Source organism: Aethalodelphis obliquidens, unplaced genomic scaffold (genome assembly GCF_003676395.1).
Source record: "Aethalodelphis obliquidens isolate GAN/ISIS:26980383/991018 unplaced genomic scaffold, ASM367639v1 scaffold14, whole genome shotgun sequence".
Taxonomy (NCBI): domain Eukaryota; kingdom Metazoa; phylum Chordata; class Mammalia; order Artiodactyla; family Delphinidae; genus Aethalodelphis; species Aethalodelphis obliquidens.
The window spans coordinates 33134348-33155972 of NW_020837958.1; the positions used below are offsets into that span (position 1 = coordinate 33134348).

Below are 21625 nucleotides of genomic sequence, written 5' to 3' on the forward strand. Positions count from 1 at the left end.
AATTGGTCAGGGGGTGGGTACCAGAGATTGATTTTTTTTTTTTTTTTGCGGTATGCAGGCTTCTCACTGTTGTGGCCTCTCCCGTTGCGGAGCACGGGCTCCAGACGCACAGGCTCAGCGGCCATGGCTCACAGGCCCAGCCGCTCCGCGGCATGTGGGATCTTCCCGGACCGGGGCACGAACCCGTGTCCCCTGCATCGGCAGGCGGACTCTCAACCACTGTGCCACCAGGGAAGCCCGAGATTGCTATTTCTAATAAAGCTCTCTAGATGATTCTTACACACACAGACATAGAATCACTGCAATATGTCCACACTGACCTCCTTTGACCTCCACTCCCCGAGAAGCAATACCAAATTTCTAATGCTGACCGGGCACTTTTGAGTGCTGTGGTCAATAATAGTGATTCTATTCAAATTCCAAACCCAGAGATATTAGCTGGAAAAAGCCTCAGCCCATGGCTCCTGGCTGCCTCCCTGCCCACTGGGCAGGTCCTCATCTGCTCAGACACCAGGGGAGGTCTAACCACATCCCAGTCTTACCCCTTCAATGGCATGCGGCCAGCTGGCCACCTGAGCCCATTCCACCATCACTGTCACTTCTCCACTGATTTTAGAAATCACCCTACTCAAGAGGTCTGCAAATAAGCTAAGTGTCCCAGGGGCATCACACAAAATACCCTGTGTGTTGTGGTCTGTTTTTCCCCAAGCAAATAAAGCACCAAGAGCCTGGTAGTTGGTCAGTCGATACCCCTGACTGGCATGTATTTTAAGATGCTGCATACTTGGTTATTCCTACCTATAAGGGTGGTAACCTCAAGTTGTGTTTGCCTTCCCAGAGAATCTACAATCAGCCCTATGTGGGCTGTAGAGACAGCCACGGACCCCACCCCTCTGGATCAAAGTTCCCTCTGGTTTCACCAAGACAGCATCCACTGGAAGGAGCCCTACCTGCCTTTTCAGAGTTGGTGATGGGCTGGGTGTGGGCTCCTCTGGCTTGGGACGGCGAGAGTTAACAGGAGGGTCAGAGGAAGAGCGCAGTATGGGCTTACCTATCCCTGAGACACGGTGCTCCTGGGAGGAGGAAGGTGAGTCCGAAAAAGCAGCCGCAGGAAATAGGAAGGAAAAGGCGAGTCAGACAGACACTTGGAGGGAGGAGAGGAGGAGAGTCAGGGAGAGAGAGTTTGCAGATGCTGAGTGAGCCCTGGGCTGAGCTCTGACAAGCTGGGCCCAGCTAGGAAACTTGAACCCCGGCCCTCTGTCCGTGTGAACAGCAAGTCCCATGGTCCCCTTCTCTTGGACAATGTGTGAATCCCCAGGAGGCTGTGCTTTTGGCTCAGACCCGGGGCACTGGGCAGGCACATACCAGGCCAGGGTGGCAAGTCCCAAAGTCCTTCCTGCCCACTAGATGAAAGGGATGCTACAGTCCTTCTGAAGGAAGAAAGCCCTCATCAATACCTGGGGGCTACAAGGGGCCAAGCCTCCAGGAGGGACAGTTGAGAAAATAACTCAGACAGTTACAAGTCTTAGGAACATGGCCCCCTTATAATAAAACCTGGCTTCCTGGGGAAGGTCGGTTTGTCCAGGAGGGGCATGGTCTACATCAAGACTAGGAAGATGTCTATAACTGCCTCTAAACAGAATTAACCAATTGTTTGTCTTTCTCCTGAGAGGAGCCTAATTCTGTCATGTGACAGATGTTCTCCAAAGAAAAACTGAACCCCTTGTCCCAAGCTTTTGTAATGTGACAGTGGTGCCCCAAAGGAATTCGGGGGAGCAAATAAAACCATCCAAGTGCAGACTCCAAGTCAGAGTCCAAGAGAAGTCAGCCGGGTCTGCAGCCTGCCCCACAGCATCCCACCTCCTTCAGCCTCACATGGACCCTGGTCAGACACAACAGCTCTGCCAACCTGACCCAAGGGAACAAGGAGACGGGGGCAGCAGGGGACACTCTCGAGGTTGGTCCCCATTCCTATGGGCCCACATGGAGCTAAGACCTTGGTTCGGACAGGTGTTCTCACCACGGACTGGGCAATCAGCATCTCTAAAGCTCCCTCCAGCTGCACCATCTCAAAGATGGCTGCAAAACAAGTCATGGTTGCAAAGCAAAACAAAATCGGGGCAAGGATTTCTTCCCCAGTGCAGAATAGGCATCAGCAAACTACAGTCCTCGGGCCAAATCCTGCCTGCTGCCTGTTTTTATAAATAAGGTTTTATTGGCACACGGCCACGTGCATTTGTTTACAGATTGTCCATGGCTGCTTTCATGCTATAATGGCAGAATTGAGTCATTGCAAGAGACCGGATGGTCCCCAAAGTTTAAAATATTTGCTCTCCAGCCCCTTTTAGAAAAGTCTGACTCCAAATCTAGAAGAAGCTTGAGACTCCTTTTGAGCCAGGGCTGGCTGGCACACCTGAGATCCAGTGCTAGCCTGACATTGCTGCTGGCTTCTCAGAGGGTTCTGTTCACCAGGTAGGCAGGGTCAGTGAACATCTGACAGGACTCACCTGCCTCAGGAGTGAGGGGTTCCGAGAGTTCTCCTCGAACTTGGCCAGCAGCTGACTTGCCATGGACTTGACTTTGTTCTGATTTCCACCTTCTTTACAGCCCTCTTGATTGGAGCCCAAGCTCTGGCTAGGAAAGGCTGAAGGCTGCAAAAGCCAAATCAATGCATTGGTTGTTGGTTCTGGAACCCAGGTATCAAGGAGGGGGCCTGGGGGCTCAGGACAAGGACAGTTTCCTGAAGAAGGACACCCTCTGTGGTCTGAGGAAGTGAGGCAAAAGCAGGAGGCAATGCCCACTCTGGAGACAATGCTCACAGGTGGGACGAGTCTTCTCAGATGGGCACAGCTAGGCTTGGGAGCCAGACACTTAGTGTTTGAATTCTGACTCTTTCACCTCCCAGCCCAGTGACCTTGGCAATTTATTTCTCTGAAGTTTCCTAATCTATAAAATGCGAGCAGTAACCCACCTTCATGTGACTGTTGAAAAAGTCAAATATAATAATGAAATGATGAGCGGAATAGTTTTCAAAATATATCATGTAGCTGACAAAGGGTGAAGAATTGGGGGGTGAAGGAAGCAAGAGGGGATGTCAGTGAGGCAAGGCACAGGCTCTGGGCTTCCCTTCTCTCCTCTGCGCCCCACTCCCAGTGGCAACGAGTCCTGCTCTGTTGTTGCTATCTTTAAAAAAAAACATTTAATTTTGAGATAATTTTAGATTGACAGAAAACTTACAAAGACAGCACAGATAGTTCCTGCGTACCGTAGACCCAGCTGCACCTAACGTTAACATCTGGAATAATTACGACACTGTTATCAAAACTAAGAAATTAACACCGGCACAATACCATTAACAGAACTATAGACTTGATTCAGATCGGGCCAGTTTCCCACTAATGTCCTTTTAGGTTCCAGGACATAATCCAGGATCCCACATTGCATTTAGTCATCATGCCTCCTCAGCCTCCTCCCATCTGTAATGGTTTCTCCACCTTTCTCTGTCTTTCATGACCTTGACAGTTCTGAAGGGGACTGGTCAGCTATTTTGTGCAAAGTCCCTCCATCTGGGTCGGGCTGATGTTTGCTCATGATTAGCCCAGAGTTAGGGATTTTGGAGAAGGATGTAACGGAGGTGAAGGGCCCTTCTCATTGCTTTGTTTCGGGACACGTGATATCGACACGACTTGTGACTGTTTAGATGTTGACCGTGACCAGTGGGTTATGCTGTTTTATGAAATGGAATTCTGTGTAAGATTTTCTTAGCTCATCTGCTCAAATAAAACTTTAAAAATGATGGGTGTCCAGTGAACGTCTGTTCCGCGGTACCATAGATCTGCTCCCATCAGCCTCAGAAATACAAATGGCATTGTCACTTCAAGAGGGTAGTCAGTTTTCCTGAGGAGACAATGAATTTCCCTCCCAGGAACAGATGTTCTCAAAACAAAGATATGTTCACTTAGAAGAAATTCATGGGAAGAGGCAAGCTGTAGTCAACTGTTTTTTGGGTTTTTTTTAAGATTCTCTAAGAGTAGCAGCCCCACGGGAAACCTTGTATGCACAGCCACTCTGAAGAGTTGGACAAACACAAGCCAAAGAGTCACTCCCTACTTCAAAGTGGGAACTAACTCTGCATAGCAGTCCAGGCTGGAGTGTGAATAGGGCAAGTTTACTAGGCTGGTCGCTGTACAGGCCAAAGTAGGCCAGGACAGTGGGGTCGTGCAGAGCGGCCCTTTGCAGACATTCATGTGCATGTGAATCACTGGGGGGTCTCCTTCAAAACCAGATTTGGATTCAAGAGGTCTGGGGTAGGCCCTGAGAGTCCGCATTTCTAACCAGCTGCCAGGTGATACTGGTGCCCTTGTTCTTGGCCCACACTTTATGAGTAGCAAGAATTTAGAGAGCATCATTGCTTGGTTAAATCTGACTTAAGCAAAACAGCTGGCCCAGAAAAGAGCCATTTCAGAAGGGGCAGGTGCAACCAGATTTCTTCCCACACTCTAAATCTTGTGCTGCCAACAACAGAAACAGCACAAACACCCCCTCAAATAAGCCACAGATGAAAGGCAGGAGAAGACTTCCCCACGGGGATAAAATGTATCCAAGGGAAGCTTCTTGGGAGGAGGCGGGAGCGAATCACAGGCACTTAAGGCAGAGCCAATACCCGTAACTGGGGAATGGGATGCTTCTCCAGCCCAGTTCATCAGCCACGGCTTCTTCCTCTCAACTGTCTCCCTGTTCACTGGCTTCTTGCTCATGCCAGAGCCAAGAGCAGCAGTTCTTCAACCATATAAGATAAAAGAAGTTTCTTTCTAAGTCCTATAAATGAAGTATGAATGCATCCTACAAATGATCCCCCTTGCTTCTATGTCATCATTTTGGTATCAGCCAGTAGGCTAGCTAAAGCTGATATCCTACAGTTCACAGACAGTATCTAAGCTTGCTTTTGTGGAATTAGAATGGCTTTTTGGAATGAGCTATATATCTCAGGTCTCTTTACAGAGCTGCCTGGGGAAGCAAGAACTGATACTCTTTTTCTGATCAATTTTTTAGTAGCAAGAGAGAGACTCATGCTTGGCTTTGATAAAGTAGCCTGAAACTTTCTTCTCTCACCAGAAGGTGGCATTTGTGGGCGCCGGGACATCTGCTTTACAGAAAACACAAAAGGTAGAAACTAGGACTGGGAGAAAAGTGGGACTGCTGGTGCCTCTTTACTACTTACTATTAATAGTGATTATATCTTGATTACCCTAGGTGCCAAAGACCATGATTGGCATGTTATACACGTCCTCTTACTTAATCTTTAAAAATTCTGCAAAATGTCATCCATTGCAAACGCATCATCTGTGTTTTACAGATATAAGCCACACCCTGGGAGGGTGACATAGCTAGTGACCAGACCCAACTTTTTCCCATCAAGCCAAGCTTGGAACCCAGTGGTTCATGAGAGAGGAAAGAAAGAAGGGCAGGGCGACTGCCACGGCCAGGTGGGCGGGCTGTGGCCACTGGCTGTCAGGAAACGGGCTTTGTGTAAACCGACACTGAGCACACGCACCTCGTCCAGGTTGTTGAAGCCTTTCCGCCTCCGCTTGCTCATGTCATTCTCTTCGGTTCGGCTGTCCACCTGTGATGGCCAAGAAAGCATGGTGAGCTCAGGGCTGTCAAGGGCTGCGATGCCAGCACTGGGGATCTAGCCCTGCCCGCCACAGCTGCCGGCCCAGGAAACAGATGGGCAGAAATTACCCTGCACCGTGACACATGCTTTCGGCTCTGTTCAGGCACAGAGGAGGGAGCCTTCCCCAACCTCGGGAGCCAGGGCTTCTGTCAGAGGGGGTGGGAACACAGCCCCCAAAATCATGTCAAAACATTCCGAAGCACAAAGAATCCCTGTGACATGGGCAGGGACTGTCTCCTTGTCAATGACCTTGGACTCAGAGTGGTCCCAGCTGGGCCTGCTGATGCTGCCCCGTGGAGATCACCTCCTACGAAGAGGTGCCACTGGCTCCCCTCACAGGCGGGGATTCTCGGGACTTAGATCAGCTGTCCAGGAATTTGATGGCAAATTACGCCTGCCATTAAGCCACCACTGCAGCTACTGGTAAATGACATTATGTTAACTTCAAAGTAGCATCAGATATGGCCTGAAAACTATGGTGACCATACAGCCCAGTTTGCCCAGGACAGTTTGATGTATTGCTTTTTCCCCCAGCATAATTATGAATAGTGCCCCCTTTCATTTTCAAAAATATCCTGGTTTAGACAACAAATTGCATGGTTGTCCCATTGATAACCCCTTACAGCCTACTTTCTTCTTCCAAAATCTGGACAATTTAAATCCAGAGAACCCTGCCCTACCTAAGCCCATTGCATGACCCTTGCAAAGGCCACCCAAGGGCACACTTGTGGTCTGACTTATCTCCTCAAGGGAAGGAGGGGGACTGCACAGGTTGAGCTGATGCCACGAGCTGGGATGGGGCTGCAGGCTGGATTTAGTGCCTCGCCATGCACCCTGCTGGGTTAGCCTCTCCTTGACACTGGGGTTAGACCTCGAGCTGGGACCTTCCCCAAACGGCCAGCCCACTGAGGACCATGGAGCCGTCCCCACCGACTATGCATGTCCCTCCCTGGGGGAGCCTCCGACACCCTCAGCGGGGCCCTCCATAGCAGGGCCAGATTAAATCCCAGCCTTTGTTCCACACTGGATGCAGCCGAAAGGGCTGCTGGCTACCCTCTCCTCTCAAACCCAGGCATGCTGCCCAGTCAGCCCCACACATTCTCACCTTGCCCCATCACAGAGGATCCTTCACCTCCTGGTTGTTCTAAATCAACAGTAATGCTCAAAGCCCCCAGCACACAGTCTAGTGTGTACTCAACTTACTTCCACAGGCAAGCACCTGCTCCCCTGCACTTACACTCCCCATCACCCCGCCCCTCCTCCTATTTACCAGCACCTTAAAAAAATTTTAAGACAAAATTAACTACAGTTTAGTCACTGATATTTGTTCAAAAATGTGACCCTTCCCTTGCTCAGGCAGCATAAAACAACAGATCAAAGGGCCTCGCCTTCCCTTCAACATTTTCCTCAGCTTCTAATAAATCATTATTCTGTGAATGGAAATGATTTCAACCCAAATGTTTGGGCAAACACCAAGAGAAACAGATGACCTTATTTACAGCATCGGGTCCTAGAGGCCCAGGCTGTCTGGGTGCCTGGCTCCACGGCCTGTGAGCCCTGCACTGGCCTGGAGACGTGCCTGTGAAAGTACAGGGTTTCCTCCCAACAAGAACACTTCATGCATCGTCTTGTTCTTCTTGTTTCCACCTTAAATGAGGACTTGGCTTTTCCCTCAAAGAGCAACACATCTTACTCTCTTGCATTCAGCAGCCCTGGCTGTGACTGGTCCAACTGAGCCTGCCTGGATCCAAACTCAGTACGTTAGCCGCAGGCTCACAGAAAACACTCCTGGGGGGAGGGTACCCAGCAGCAGCACCTAAGAAGACCCCCAAATCCTTGCGGGGAGGGGTGAAAGGAAGTGGGTGGGGCAACATCAGCTCCTCTGATTCAGCCGGACCCATGGGACAATAAAATGCAGTCTATGTGGTTAGCAACATACAAATCCAAAGGGTCTCTGTCCTTCCTTATGGATTTATCACGGAAGCACTGATTCTCAGATAAGAGCTAGGTTAAAACAAAAAGCTTGAGAAAACACAAATCTAGAGATTTATCTAATTTTTTTCTTGTCTGTATATCACTATTGGGGAGCCAAAAATGCCTCTGTAATGCCCTCTCCTTGGTCTCTGCTTAGCACTGTAGAGAATTGGGGTAGAAGGGGGAAGAAAATACTTATTGTGCCCCAAGAGAGTATGAGAATAAACAAATAACTCACTTTCTTATTAATTTTTCCTGCCCTTTCACCCTAAGATACTTTCTTGTCATTATTTCCCAATGATTTGAAAGATTCTATATACCAAAAGGCATTCATTAAACTACTTGGTGTTCTCCATTAGAAAAAAATCAAAGACATATGTCTACCAATCTCATCATTTATTTGATCAGCACAAGATCATCACGTTCCCATACTGCCTAACTTAAGGTGATTTTAGCTCCAACTTTATATTTAGTTAGCTGGTGGAGAAATTCAGATCCAGGTCATAGGAAGAGAGGTTGGCCATTGTAGGCAGTGTCCTGAGAGTATACTGGCCACCATGATATTTAGAAAGATGGTCAGTGACACTGGCAAGAGAGCTCTTCCCTTCAATGGCAGAGCAGTATGGAGCCATGGGTTCGAGTTCTGACATGAATTACTTCCCGGCTAAGTGACCTTAGGAAAAATCACCCAACTCTTCTGACTTTAGTTTCCTCACTTCTAAGCTACTATACTACCTAGCTCATAAGTAAGTTATTGTAAGGATGAACAAATTCATGTATATAAGACACTTCTTCTCCTCTGAAGTGCTATATAAGTGTTAGACATTTTAAGTTAGGTTAGTGCTATTCACAGAATTAGAAAGTCTGAATTCTAGCTCTGGCTTTGACATTGACCACTTATACGGCACTGCATTATAATCTCCCTAAGACCAAGTTTCCCCATCTCTTAAACTGGGATGAGAACATGTCCCATGCCTTCCTCAAAATGTAACAAGAGGAGCAAATGCGCTATGACACTGTAAAATGCTGGATCCATCATGGGTGCAGTACGGAAGCCAGTGGTCAACCCAACTAGTTTTACCGTTTTCAGAAAACGAGCATCTTCATTTAGTCAGTATGGGATGGGGACCATCATTTACAGAGCCCCTTCCATGTGCCAGAGAAGGAGCTCAGACCTGCAGCTCACACTTGTTCAACGTTGTCTTCGCAGCAATGCAATGTTTATGTTATTACGATATTTTGCAGACAAGCTGAGGAACTTTGAGAGGTTTGAACACGTGCTGAATCCCCACCAGACCCAAATACGTATTTGTCGTCTGGGCTTCAGCTTGCATCCCCATTCTATAAGTCAGCGCAGAATCCCAGGCTGCAGTTACACAGAGAACAGGAGAGCGATCACCCTCAGCAGCGACCTGCAGACCACAGGTGCCCAGGGTGGGATGGGGGTGGGCACGTTGCTTAAGCCCTGTGCTAACTGACCCCGGCAGCATCAGTACCTGGGTTGACTCCCTAAGCCATCTTCAAGTCTCTGAAGACTCATACTGAGAAGTACGAGAACCCTAGTGGGAGTTTTGGCTGCTGGGTGGGTGGTTCTGTGAAAAGAGCTGGAGAAGGGGAGTGAGAGGAACTCAGGAAGTCACATTGGAAGGTCAGCTCCCTCCAGCAGAGAACTTGGCCCTCTTTGTTCACTGCTGTGCCCCCAGCACTGGGAACTCAGCATAATACGGGGACTTGGTAAATCTGTGTTGAATGATTGGGTGAATGGAGGAAGCACTTTCTTATGTAACTGCCCCTGGATCTTTGGAAAGTGTCTGTGCAGGAGGGTCAAGGAGAAGAGCTGGGAGGGGCACCCTCCAGCTCAGACCAGACACTGATCTGAGTCATGCTTTGTGAACCCCACTCCACCAGGGTCAGCGCTAGAGGAGGACCTGGGTCAGAATCAGCCAGCTGAGCAGGATAAATCCTGGGGCCACCCACCTGTCTTCTAGGATGGGCTTTCCAGGGACAAATGACAACTTCTGTGTTGTGTTGTCCCTCAAGGAATGGGCCCAGAATGGGGAAAACAAAGATCAGACACCTCGACCATGTATGTAATATAATATGTGTCATAACTGAAGTGGACATAAATCTAGGCATTACCCACGTGTGGTAAGATGAGGTGAGCACAGACAGGTTGTGTGTGTGTGTGTGTGTATGCACTCACATGCACACACAGGAGACAGAGACCACATATGTGTGATCAGATGTCACCTGTGAGCCTGGTGACAAGAGCTTTGGAGTCTCTAGGAACTGTCCCATGCTACAAGGCTTCTAGCTGCTGACTGGGACAGAGGCAGATCTGCAGCAGACCAAGGGCTTTTCTTTAAGAGGAAAACAGAATCCCTAAGCTCTTCTCCTCCTCCCCAGGCGTGGGCCATCCAGTCTTCAGAGATAACCAACCCCAGTAGGTTACCCCTCACCAGAGGCACGACCCTCTTGGCGTGGAATGGGAAAGTCATTCTCTCTAAAATAAACAAGTTTCTGGATGGAGGAAGAGCCTTCAATTTTGCCCAAAGTTGTTCTCTTTTGCTGGAGTTTGGATGTTATCAGGAAAATAAGATTAGGGAGGAAAGAAGAATTTAACACCAACATCAAAAACCAGGAGGGAAAAAAAAAAAAAAACCAGGAGGGAGAGAGACTGTAAGACTGGCTCAGGAGAGAAACAAGGAGCCCTCTTCAGATTAAGAGGCCACATGCGAACAAAGGTGGGCTGCTCAATCCCCGTATCAAGATGGTCCTCTGAAGTCAGTGAGGGGGGAGGGAGGGGAATGGAGGGACGAGAGGAGGGGGCGAGGTCAAATACAGATGCGCCTGTACATACAGATCGTGTGGCTGAGCTCTGGTGTACAAAATCACGCAAGCGCAGCCTAGCCTGCATCTCCAGTCCGTAGGGGCACGTGAACCAGGGCAGTGAAAACTGCGTGTCTAATTGCATTGACATCTTCTTGTATAGCTGCGGGGGAGCCCCGTGTACGTGTGCAGTTTTCAGTCTCCTGTGCAGACCTCCTCTGTGCGTGTCCAGGGGCAACCTGGAGTGGACTCAGGACTCTTTGGTCATGAGACATGTTAAGACCACAGAGCATTGCAAACAGATTTCTCCAGACCAAGAAAGGATCCAGATATAAGAAGAAGACACATGATAGAAAGGGGAGAAGGTACTTTGCACGTGGTCGGACCATTGCACTGGCGTTGAGTGGTGGACAGTATATGCTGGGGTGTTTTAGTGCCAGGGCAGAATGTGACCCAGTGGCCCTGCAAACCCACCAACCCACCAGTTTGAGGAAAAAGGGTGGGACAACGAATGCCCACACCAGGCACTTACTTCAATGACCTAATCTCTCTACCCATCCGAGAAGCAGGGCAAACTTTAGACGTTAACTGGGGCCACGGGAGGGAATCAGATCTGTGGATTTTAACCACTCTCAAGATGGGCAGCCAAGGAGCACACCCTGGAGGAGACGGGACGTGGGCCAAAGTCAGCCAGGGCTGGGCCGGGCAGAGCCCACGCATCCCCGCTGCATTTGCTAGCAGAGCCAGGACGAGGTGGAGTGCCGCTCCGGCGCCCTCAGAGGGCCTGGAGGGCCTGGCTGACGGCTGACTTTTGACCATTCCCACCTCCTGAGCCAGAGCTGGCCAGGCTGTTTCAATTCAGTCACTCTGTAAACACAGGTGTGGTGAGTGAAAGGTTTAAACATGCCTCCCCAGTTCCCAGCTGTGGGCTAAGTGGTGGAAGGAAAGTGGGTGAACGGAGAAAAGTGATAAATGGTGGGCTCAGAGAGCTTCCAGAAAGGCTGCACTGGCTTGTCTGGGATGGAGTAGCCCAAAGCAGGGGTCCTCGGTCATCAGAGGAAAAGCAGCTGGGCTGAGGTGGGGCAAGCCGACGACTGGGCTCCGGAAGACAACTTTCGCTCAGTGTGACCTACGGTGGGTCACGGCATCTCCCACAGAGGCTCTGAGTGGGGCAGCTCGGGGAGCAGAGGGGCACAGGGCAGTGGCGTTGCAGCTCAGCCTTTCAGCTGCTCTGCTTACACCCGAGCTGACCCGCACACCCGCCCTCCCCAGCCCCTGAGCCTGTCCCTTCCTAGAGACAGGGCGTGTAGAACACTAAGTACCCAGTTCCTAGAGTCAGCACAACCGCTGCTGCCTTCCAGGGAGCACAGCCCTCAGGGGAAAAAGTGACCACTGATCACACAGCCCAGGGAAAGAAAGGAGGCCATGGGGCCCCAGCCCCACCCTGGGCGGAGGGGTTGGCAGGACAAGTCATGACTGGCCAGCGGTTAAGAGCCTGTGGCAACCCAGAGACACTGAGACGCACGCAGAGGCCTGCAGCCCTCTGCCGAGTCAGTGGAGGGAAGGCAAGCTCTGTGCGAGCCCCTGCAGCCTAACATCTCTGGGCCTCCACTTTTTACCTGTAAAATGAGCGCATCAAGCAAGGCAACTTGTATTATACCTTCCGTGGAGATGTCGTCATTCCTATTACCCTGTAATTTCTCATTAGGCCTGTGGTTTCCAAACTGCGTCCCAAGGCACCCCGTGGCACCAGAGTGAACTCGGAGAGGAGCCGCGGGATAGTTTAGATTTTCTAGGGAAGCACGGTGATGTCTGTCACACACCTTGCAAAATTCCCCTACCAAGTTATTTGGATATAACTACTTAACAAATGAAAATTTTAGGCATTTCTTTTGATCTGGGGGCAGTGTGAAAAAGAATTACTAAGACACTAAAGGTGCCATAAGTTGGGAAAATTTGGGCATCTCTTTATTAGGTTCTGAGCTCCTCAAAGCCAAGGTCCATATATTACTCACCTCTGTATATTTGCTCCCCTCATCAAAAACAAACAAAACACTCAGCCTTAAAGTTGGCATGAACAGGGCCCAGTAAACATTGTTGAATGAATGAATAAAAAAAATGAATGGAACAGAATATGCAAATGTAGCCTCATCGTCCACTTCTGCTACTAAACGGCCATCGTGTTCTGGATCTAAATTGCTTAACGAAGTGAGATATCGTGTCCATCTCCCTGCTTAGGAGGCAGAGACAATCTGACTTACTTTTAAAAATACTCACCAGCATGTCCTCTTTGCTCTCTACCCTGCCCTTCCTATAACCACATTCAAGGCACTGAAGCTGGCTACATGGTGCAGGGGAACTTGACTGAGTTCTACTCATGTCTTCCTGAGCACTGGATCTGGGTAATTTATCTGCGTAAACAGACCCAGCAGGTGGCATCTCCCTTCCCCTCACCCATCCACGTGTAAGAAGAAATTAAACAAACCCAGGCCGAAACTTACTCGTGGAGTTCTCTTCCTTGGAAACGTGAGGTTGAGATAGTTATGAGAAATGGATGATTTGGCCATGCCAAGGTCAGCATTCTCTCCGTAGTTTTTGCGCCAAGCATCTGTTAGGAAATAAAAGTAAGACTGAGATCCAGATCCTTCCACTGCTCCCCCACAGCTCACGGGGTGTCACCGAGACAAGGCCCCTCCAAAATAATTCCCTCACCCCCAACTGAAGCTGTCAGTGGCCTGCACAGAGGGCTGGTGCCACTCTGTCAGTGATCTCCCAGTGACAAGGGCAGATGCAGGCCAGTCCCATGTGGCACCTGCCACACAGGACCCACTTACATACATGGGTCTGGGTGTGTGGGGTCCACCCTAGTTTGGGCTCAAAGGCAAAGGGAGGGCAGGGGTCAGCCCCAGAACAGAGGACATCAGTGTGAAGAGCAGCCAGATGTGGGCACAGGGCAGAGACGGCTCAGGGGCTGGCAAAGCCTCATCCTGAAAGCAGGTCCTTACCCATGGGCCTCAGCGGGGTGCCCCGGAAGAGCTCATAGAACTTGGAGAGGTACATGACCATGCTGAGCTTGTCGGGCTGCGGGGCTGAGGCCATCTCTTTGCCCGTGGTCACTGGGGGGATGCCAAACTCACGCTCGGCCACGTCAAATGCCAGCTGGTTGTTCTCCACAGTGTCATCTTCATTCAAAGAGTCAAAGTTGCTGGAGAATCAGAACAAGGTGAAGTTTTCAGAGAGGATGCAGAGGGGTGAAGAGCTGAGCAAACTTAGCCATAAGGAGCACTGCAAGTGACAATGTCCTTGCTCCAATCCCTCCACCACTACCCCCCACCCCTCAGGGGGGCTCAGCCAGAAGACGCTAACCCTGTCCTCACTCAGGGTGGAACCAATCAGATCTGGGCCATGAAAATGTCATCTGCTACCTGGGATGAAAAAAATCAGAAAATAATTGGAAAATTTATGAACTACTTTACTTTTAAATAGTTCCCATTCGTTCTTTTCCTTTTAATTACAAAAGTGATATGGGCTTCTTGTAAATAAAAGAATCAAGTTATATAAAGTAAGAGGTGAGAGCCTCATCCCCTTCTCAAGGCAACCTCATTTCCTAAAGGTACCAGTTGATAAACTTTACTAGGTTTCCATCCAGCCTTCTGGATGGATTTGCTCCTGGGTGTGAGGTTACACTGCAGTTGATTTAAACACAGCATAATAGATGTATTGTGCTTTCAACATCACAAAGCATTTCCACGAACAGAATCCAATCTTCCTAATGACCCTGCCATTATTCCTGATTTATAGATGAAGACGGCAAACTCAGAGAAGATGAGGGGCTTGCCCAACAGTATACAGCTAACGGATCTGGGTCACAAATCTAATTCTTTTGGCTGTAAAACCCTCAAGCTGGTCCCCAGAATTAGATCTCGCCCATAAGTCCTCTCTTGAGGGTAGGGCTCCAAGGTGTGAACACTCAAATTTCCCAAATGAAAGGGGTTTGGGGTATGAGTGCAATCGATCACCGAGCCTGAGTCACTCTGCTCCTTACATAGAAGGAACACAGATCCAACAAGTTGCTGGCAGAATAATCAGTGCAAAGGAAAAAGAACAAGCCGAAGAAAAAACACAAATTCAAAGTATGCAAAGAGAAATGCTGATCTACGTGCTGAAGATTCTGTATCTAGAACAGCCCTGGTCTCCCTTGTCTCCAGGGTCCCCTTGGGCCATGAGGGGCTCGCCAGGTCCAGCTGGGCCCCAAACTCACATCAGCTCAGGCCGGAAGCGGTGGATGACGGCACACAGGGCCAGGCCACTCCGCCAGGACGTGGTCAGGTCTGTGACGTTGACATGCTGGTAGCCCTTGGTCTGCTGCTGGCACCAGGTTAAGAGCTTGCTGGGCCGGATGTCTGACTCTGCAGCAAGAGGAGATGGACAGTGGTGAAGCGCTCTACGGAAATCTCAGCAGCTCCCCTGGGGACCCGCTCTGTCGGCCACCACGGGTGGGGACCAGGAGGAACAGCACTGAGGCAGGGGCTGTGGGCACAGCTGCAGCCCCATGAGGGGGTCCTGTCGAGAGCACGCAGGAGGGCAGGATGTTGGGACAGGAAGCATGCTCTCCTGCAGGAAAGAGTTCCTGAGACGCCTCTGGCCAGGTCCTGGTTAGAGGCTAGGAACAAAGAGGTGAGGGTGACATGGACTCTGCCAACAACATGCTTATCTTGTGGGGAAGACAGACACAGAAGTGGGTGACAATAACAGAGAAACCCAATGCCAGGGGAGCACATGAGTGAGTTTGCCAGAGGCTACCAGGGCAGGGGAACTCGCCAAAGAAAGGGTCATGGAGGAGGTGCATTTGACTGCTTCTAGAAGAGTGTCTAGGACAGAAGGAGATCTCCAGGAAAACAGAAAGGACTGTGCCGTGGCAAAGAATCTAGAGAAACCTGCCATGTTATGTGACATGGTTTATTAAAGGCCGGCAGCAGCAGGGCGTGTGGGTGTGGAAGGCAGGGAGGGGTGGCTGGTGAGGCTGAGTTTGCCCGATGGCGGGCAGGATGCAAGGTCTGGGCAGGCAGTGGAAGCCAGGTGTGTCTTTAAGCAGGGTGGTGACCTGAGCACAGCCGGGTGGATGCTGGGAAGCTGGTCACTTAATCACCCCTTCCCTCCACACTGAGCACCAGCCTTGTGCACAGCACTGTGCCAGGCCCTGGAAGCCCAGGAAGAGTGAAGCACATGGAGCTCGTTATCCAGCTGGAGAGACAAGACTCCTCATACTGGAAACGACAGGAGAAGAAAAGCAAGTCCCAGGGAAGTCAGTCCGGTTCACTTTAATGTGTCAAGCGCTCGCCTCTAACCCACTCAGTGATCCTATGGTTGGTATTGTCCTTGTCCCGGTTTTACAGATGAGGAAACTGAAGTGCAGAGAGCAGAGGCACCTGGCCAAGGTCATGCAGGTCACTGGATCAGAGCCAGACTGGCTGCAGGGCCTGTGCCCCAGTGGCCACCCAGCAGGCCTCCTCCCTGCAAAGCTGGGGTCCCAGGAGGGCCACTTACCCCGCCTGGAGAGGCCGACGGATCTCCTCACTGAGCCCAGCCTCTCAAGAGGGCACTGGTGCAACTCTTTAGTGATGTACAATTGCTTCACCTAGGAGCGAGAGAGGACACACAGCTGTCTGCTAGTTTTCCCCCAAACCCTAGTCGTTGCAGGGCCGCTGAACCCACCCCACCCTCTCATCGACAACGGCTGCCCTTTTCCTCTCTCGCCGAAGGACATGACCTTCAGCAAGGGAACCAGCAACTTGAGACAGAGCTGTGAATCTGTCATCCACCCAAACGTGGGGGAACTCAAGTGTGAATATATGTAATTGGCTGATTTTTAAAATTCACACCATTCTTTGTGCTATTGACTGAAGAGGTCAGAGCTTGTATGACTCTTAAGTCGATGGGAGAAAAAATAGACTCTAGGACCTCGGATGGCAAGAACTTGATATTTGATCAAGTAGATTATTTGAGAGAGGTATGCTCAGCAATGCATATGCTCAGTGACAAATAAACATACGTAAATACAGGTACATATGTGGACACACACTTACATGTGTTCTAGTTCTCTCCTGTTGGCTAGAGAGGTGCTGACTCTACTTTACTCTGTGGCTTTCCCAGAGAGAGGAACTGGCCTCACCTTTGGGCCAAGAGGCAATGGGTCCCAAAGATGTGCCAAGATTTTAGGTGACCCCCCACTTCTCACCGCTCAGTGCCTGGTGACCCACACAGGACTCTGGGCAAGGCCTTACCTGATGGGGCCTGACGCAGTTTGAGTTGAGGTTTGGGTACCGCGTCCCCGGGTCCAACGTGTACTGCTCAAAGTTCTTGTTGATGTTCTCTGGGGTCGTTTGAGGTAACAGCCGGTAAAGACTTTCTCTGGAGGAAGGCAGAGCAGAGAGGTCAAGGATTGCTCTTGCAGCCTCCGGTCTTCTCTCCACTCCTCCCCTCCACCCACCTTCCCCTGCTCCCAAGAGCTTCTTAGATCTGTGTTTGCATAACCCTTCCCAGCAATGCCTGGCCCTCCTGGTTCTCGAGATCTGCAAAGCAGGGGAGGGTCAACACGGTCAAGGGGAAGCAGGAGGGACCCTGGGAGATGGTGAGGCTGGCCTCCTCCCCAGGGCAGAGGGCAGGGACTCAGAGCTGGCAGCCCAGAGACCTGTGGTTTTGCTATAACTGCCACTCAGCCACACTGCCTCCTGTGGCTGGTCCCCCATGACCACAGGTCTCCACACCCAAGACCAGCAGAGGCCCGTCCGCACCCGCCAGCCCTGACTTATCCTGGTCCACCAGCTGTCACAGCCACGTGGCCAGCAGCAGGAGTCTGGGAGGAAGCCCAGGATCTCAGCAGCAGAAGAGGCCTGGGAGGTGAGAGCACCCAGCCCCCAACAGAGTGGGACTCAGTGCTGCAATGGAAGCTCCCCCTAAACCTCTTCTGGTTCCTCAGTGTCCGAGCAGTGCCAAGAACCCCAACTTCAGGGCCGCCCTGAAGATTTCTCTTTGGCATCCAGGGCTTAAGGGCCTGGCCCCCACGGAAAGTCACTGGGGGAGGGAGATCATGACAGAGAACGCTTCCTTGGGGACTCCAATGATGAAATCAGGCCACATGTGGGAAGGCAGATGAGAGGGGGCAGAGGCTCCAGGTTCATCCAGCCTCACTCCCTCTCCTGCCTGAGTTTTGACCCGGCCCTGCCTCCAGCTGAGGGGCCTGCTGTTAATACTCACCTTTCAGCCAGCAGCTCCAGGGGAGGAGTTCCCTGGTCCCAGCTCTTCACCATCCACGCCGTGTCAAAGGCTGCCAGGAAGCCGCGGGCACAGCCGGTGCCCATCGGCCAGAACGGCTGCAAAGGACACATGCAAAGTTCTAGTTGATTCCAGTGATCCCCAGAATGCCATCCCATTCTATCCAGCACTTGGTGTTTGCCAGGCCTGTGCGAGGCACTGGGGGGACAGAGAGGTGACAGGCAGTCCACTGGGACTCACCACAAACACCAATAGCTGTAGCACAAAGTCATATGCAAGGGTGCTATGACACGGGAACAGCAAAATTGCTTTGGGGGCTCAAAAAGGCAGAGGCAAAACCACCCTGAGGGAGGGAGATAGAAATCAAGGAATGCTTCAGGGAAGAGTTGCATTCGTGCTGATTTTAAAGTATGAATAAGATTCTGATCTTGATCCGTTCAGAACAGTGTTGGCGAAGACTTGGTGGCGGGAAAATGACGGAGCCGGATGGAAAAACAGCCCGTCTGGTTTGGGTGCAGCAGAGAGCACGGGTGGGAAGTACCGGGAGAGAGAAAGCTGGGAGGGAGGATTGGGACAGAAGCAGGGGAGGTGCTGTTAGAGTCCGCACGCAGTGGTGAGCAAGCATCGATTCACCAAGCTAAGTTCCAACTAAACTGTTCCATGTGCACCCAAAGCGTGGTTTGAAATTTGATGCTAACTTCGGATAAATACATCAACATTTTTTGGTCAGTGCTTACATTAAGATAAAAATTTATCCTTTCTGAAATCATTCATTTAATGTAAGAATCCTAGCATCTGCACATTTTCTGGGAAGAATTTTGAGCAGGGAGGCCATGGACTTTGGGGCCCACACTCCTTTCTTGCTCCTATTCGAACTCGATGCTGACAGGCTACAGAAATCCACCCAGAGGAGGAAGAAGTCTCCAACCAGCTGCAGATCTGCATGCTCTGGGAAGGATGGCCTGACCCAGGCCGCTTAATTTTGTACTTCAACCGAGAAGTCAGCCCAGAAAAACCCAGAGGGGCAAGAGAAAGTGTTCCTGCCTGTATACAGGCAGAATTGGCCCCTCTAAATTTCGTCAAAGGTCAGGCTCTGAGGCCAGGACGGGCTCGGCAGAGTCCTGCCAGTTGGCTGAGAGCCTGTCCTTCCGTTGGGCTGCAGGACAGCAGATGCTGCCAGTTAGAACAGCAATGTGGGGACCTGTCTTCCAGCAGGAATGAGGGGGCTCCAAAAGCAGGCGGTACCTCAAGCAAGCTGTCGCCCACCAGGGCCACGAGCAGCTGGTGTGACTGTCGCTCGCGCACCAGGGCTGCATTCTCGGAGGCGTACATGGAGGTGAAATCGAACATGGCCACGTCGGGTTGTCCGTAATGGTTCATGGCAAAGTCTAAAGACGGCAGCTGGTAATTGGTGGCAAAGTCTGCAGCTTCGCGTGCATAGGAAAGCAGGTTGTCCTGGTTCACGTTCTCTGCACACAGCAGCATCTCTGTGTCGATATAGTCCTGGGAGAAAGAACAAGAGCACAGTGTAACAACCTGCCCCTCAAAAGGGCAAGGAGTCATACCTACTTCTTTGTGAAAGGACACGGAATGGATTTGCAGAGGTGAATCAAAACAGAAATAGAAAATGGGGGCCGAGGGAATAAAGAGGAACCAAATCAGCCATCTGTGAACATTAACAGAGTTATGATTAAGCATCAAATTTGGCTTTGAGCTTCCTGGCATCCAAGGCAAGAGGGAAATGTGATATATTACAGGGCTTTCCTTATCAGAAAGAGGGAAGCATAGAAATTCCTAGGGGAGGAAATTTTTTCCTGGCACTAAATTCTAAAAGAACTGTCGGACATAGGAATTTTGACAGAGAACATGGTGTTGTCATGAACAGTCTACTCAGTAATGATCCCGCAGCAAACACAGAAGCATGTTTCATATGGCTGGTTCTTGTGATAACTTTCAGTGAAACTAAAAGACAAAAGAGCAAATGAGTAAGATTGATTTTATAATGGACGAAGCTAAGCTAATGTGGTCCAGAAATGCTGCAGCTAGCGGTCAGACAAGTCTGAAAAAGAAATGGATAATTGGCATAACTCTCAAACTTTCTCTCCAAGATCAGTTACCCCTTTTCTCAACAGGCTGAGGGCTCCTCGGGGCTCTGCTTTGCTGTTACAGTGTTAATTGTTACATTTCCCTGCTGGGAGGTAGAGAACCCTGAGCTTAGAGGACTAGCGTATCCACCCTGGAGGGACACTGGCAGTGAACTATAGGATGTCTCCCAGAGTCCAATCTGCTCATTGTGTGGCTACAGAAACTAAAAGACTATCTTTCTCAGAAGGTGACACAGAAAATGCAAATCCCTTGGGGCAGGGGGCAGGGACTAGTGTATAAGACCAACACAGGCCTTGGGTCAGTGAGATCAACAGGTCAAATTCCATCTCTGTTCACTGACTGCATAAATTTGGGCAAGTTATTGAACTTTTCTGAGTCTCCATATTCTCACTTGTAAAATGTGAATTTGTAAAATGAGACTAACAAAATCTACTCCCTATATAGGACCATGTGAGGACTGAATGAGACCATGGACATGACTGCCTAGCCCAAAGCCTAGGAATTGGGAAGTTCTCAATGATTGGGAATTCCTGTCCCTGATAAATCAGGATGACACAAACCACACCATATGGTGAAGTGATCCCAGACCCACCGAGTGCAGCAGCAAGGGCATTTAGAAAGGTCTAAGAAGGCACATCCTCAACTACAAACAGTGACCTACTGTGGCAATTTTCCCAACAGCCACGATTTCCCAGAAATTCTAATATTTCCACATCCAAGCCATGTCAACTAAATGGAACCCAGCGTTGGCCCAAGAGCCCTTTGTCAGGTCGTGGCGTCCAGGCTGGAGCTCCTGTTATTCGCTTTCCTTTCTCTTACCTATTCTTACATCACATAATCACTCTCCTTCTTGAAGGTGTGGAAGAGTGAATGGAGAGATCTCAAAAATACCCCCTCTTCAAAACATGCCACAACAACCCCTGCGGAGGACCGGGTGATGGATGAATGTGGACACTGTATGACGAAGGCGGCACCTGGTGCTGAAACCACACGCAGGACTGTGGGGACCTGGCCAAGGGGCAGACCCCCCGGCTGTGCCGGGATGACAGGCACCTGGCCCAGGGCTGCTGGGAGGAGCCATAGGACCTTGCAAGGCAGGAGGTCCCAGGTGAGCGGGCAGATGGCAGAACAGACTTGTAGGGAACAGATGAAAGCAAGGATGAGAGAGAAAAAGTGGGAACGGGGCTGTAATAAAGTGGGCAGAGCTGAGGAAGGAGCGCTAAATGAAGATAAAGGCAGGGGGTGAATTTGGACCTCATTTTGCACAGGCCCAGTTCTGGACAGAGGTGGGGAAGGAGAGAGGGAAGCAGTAAACATGAGAGAAGAGTGGGGAATCCAACAGGAAGACTAGTCACCCCAAGTGACAAGCTGGAAAGAAGCAGTAGACCAGAAGAGAAGGTCAGACAATGTCTGTTCACTGCTTCAAATGAGGGTGGACTCGGCATTGAGAGACCAGCTGTGATGTGTATACATCCACCTCACACACCTGGCAACCAAGCTCCCTCCTACTGAGGTAAGACCAAGCCTGTGTGTGCATGGACCAGCAGAGGTAGGGGCCAGGAAGGATGGACACAGCTGGGAGCCCAGAGGCAGGGTTTCCAGAGGAGAAACTTTACTCTCCCTTAAGTAGTCATAGAAAGAGGCCCAGAGATCAGCAGGAATAGATGGGGAAGCAGGTCAGTCAGTCATTCAACAAACATTCACTCAGCACCTTGTACGTCTCGAGGAGGACACTGACCCATACAGGGACAGGAAAACAGGGGACTT

The 21625-nt window shown here is 50.4% G+C and overlaps 1 protein-coding gene across 14 annotated transcripts in view; it reads right to left on the bottom strand.

Moving 5' to 3' along the window:
• The window catches only part of MICAL2 (microtubule associated monooxygenase, calponin and LIM domain containing 2), a 219427-nt gene that overhangs the window by 94936 nt on the left and 102866 nt on the right, over positions 1 to 21625 (bottom strand). For 13 of the 14 annotated variants that reach the window (XM_027115361.1, XM_027115362.1, XM_027115364.1 and 10 more), the window contains 9 exons: positions 18998 to 19255; positions 17735 to 17850; positions 16762 to 16888; positions 16025 to 16115; positions 14739 to 14886; positions 13483 to 13682; positions 12979 to 13085; positions 5555 to 5623; positions 2508 to 2651 (listed from right to left, as the gene is read on the bottom strand). In XM_027115361.1, coding sequence (XP_026971162.1) covers positions 2508 to 2651; positions 5555 to 5623; positions 12979 to 13085; positions 13483 to 13682; positions 14739 to 14886; positions 16025 to 16115; positions 16762 to 16888; positions 17735 to 17850; positions 18998 to 19255 — 1260 coding nt within the window. Of the gene's footprint in view, positions 1 to 950; positions 1074 to 2507; positions 2652 to 5554; positions 5624 to 12978; positions 13086 to 13482; positions 13683 to 14738; positions 14887 to 16024; positions 16116 to 16761; positions 16889 to 17734; positions 17851 to 18997; positions 19256 to 21625 lie in introns of all 14 variants that reach the window. The other variant, XM_027115371.1, reaches the window with a different exon arrangement.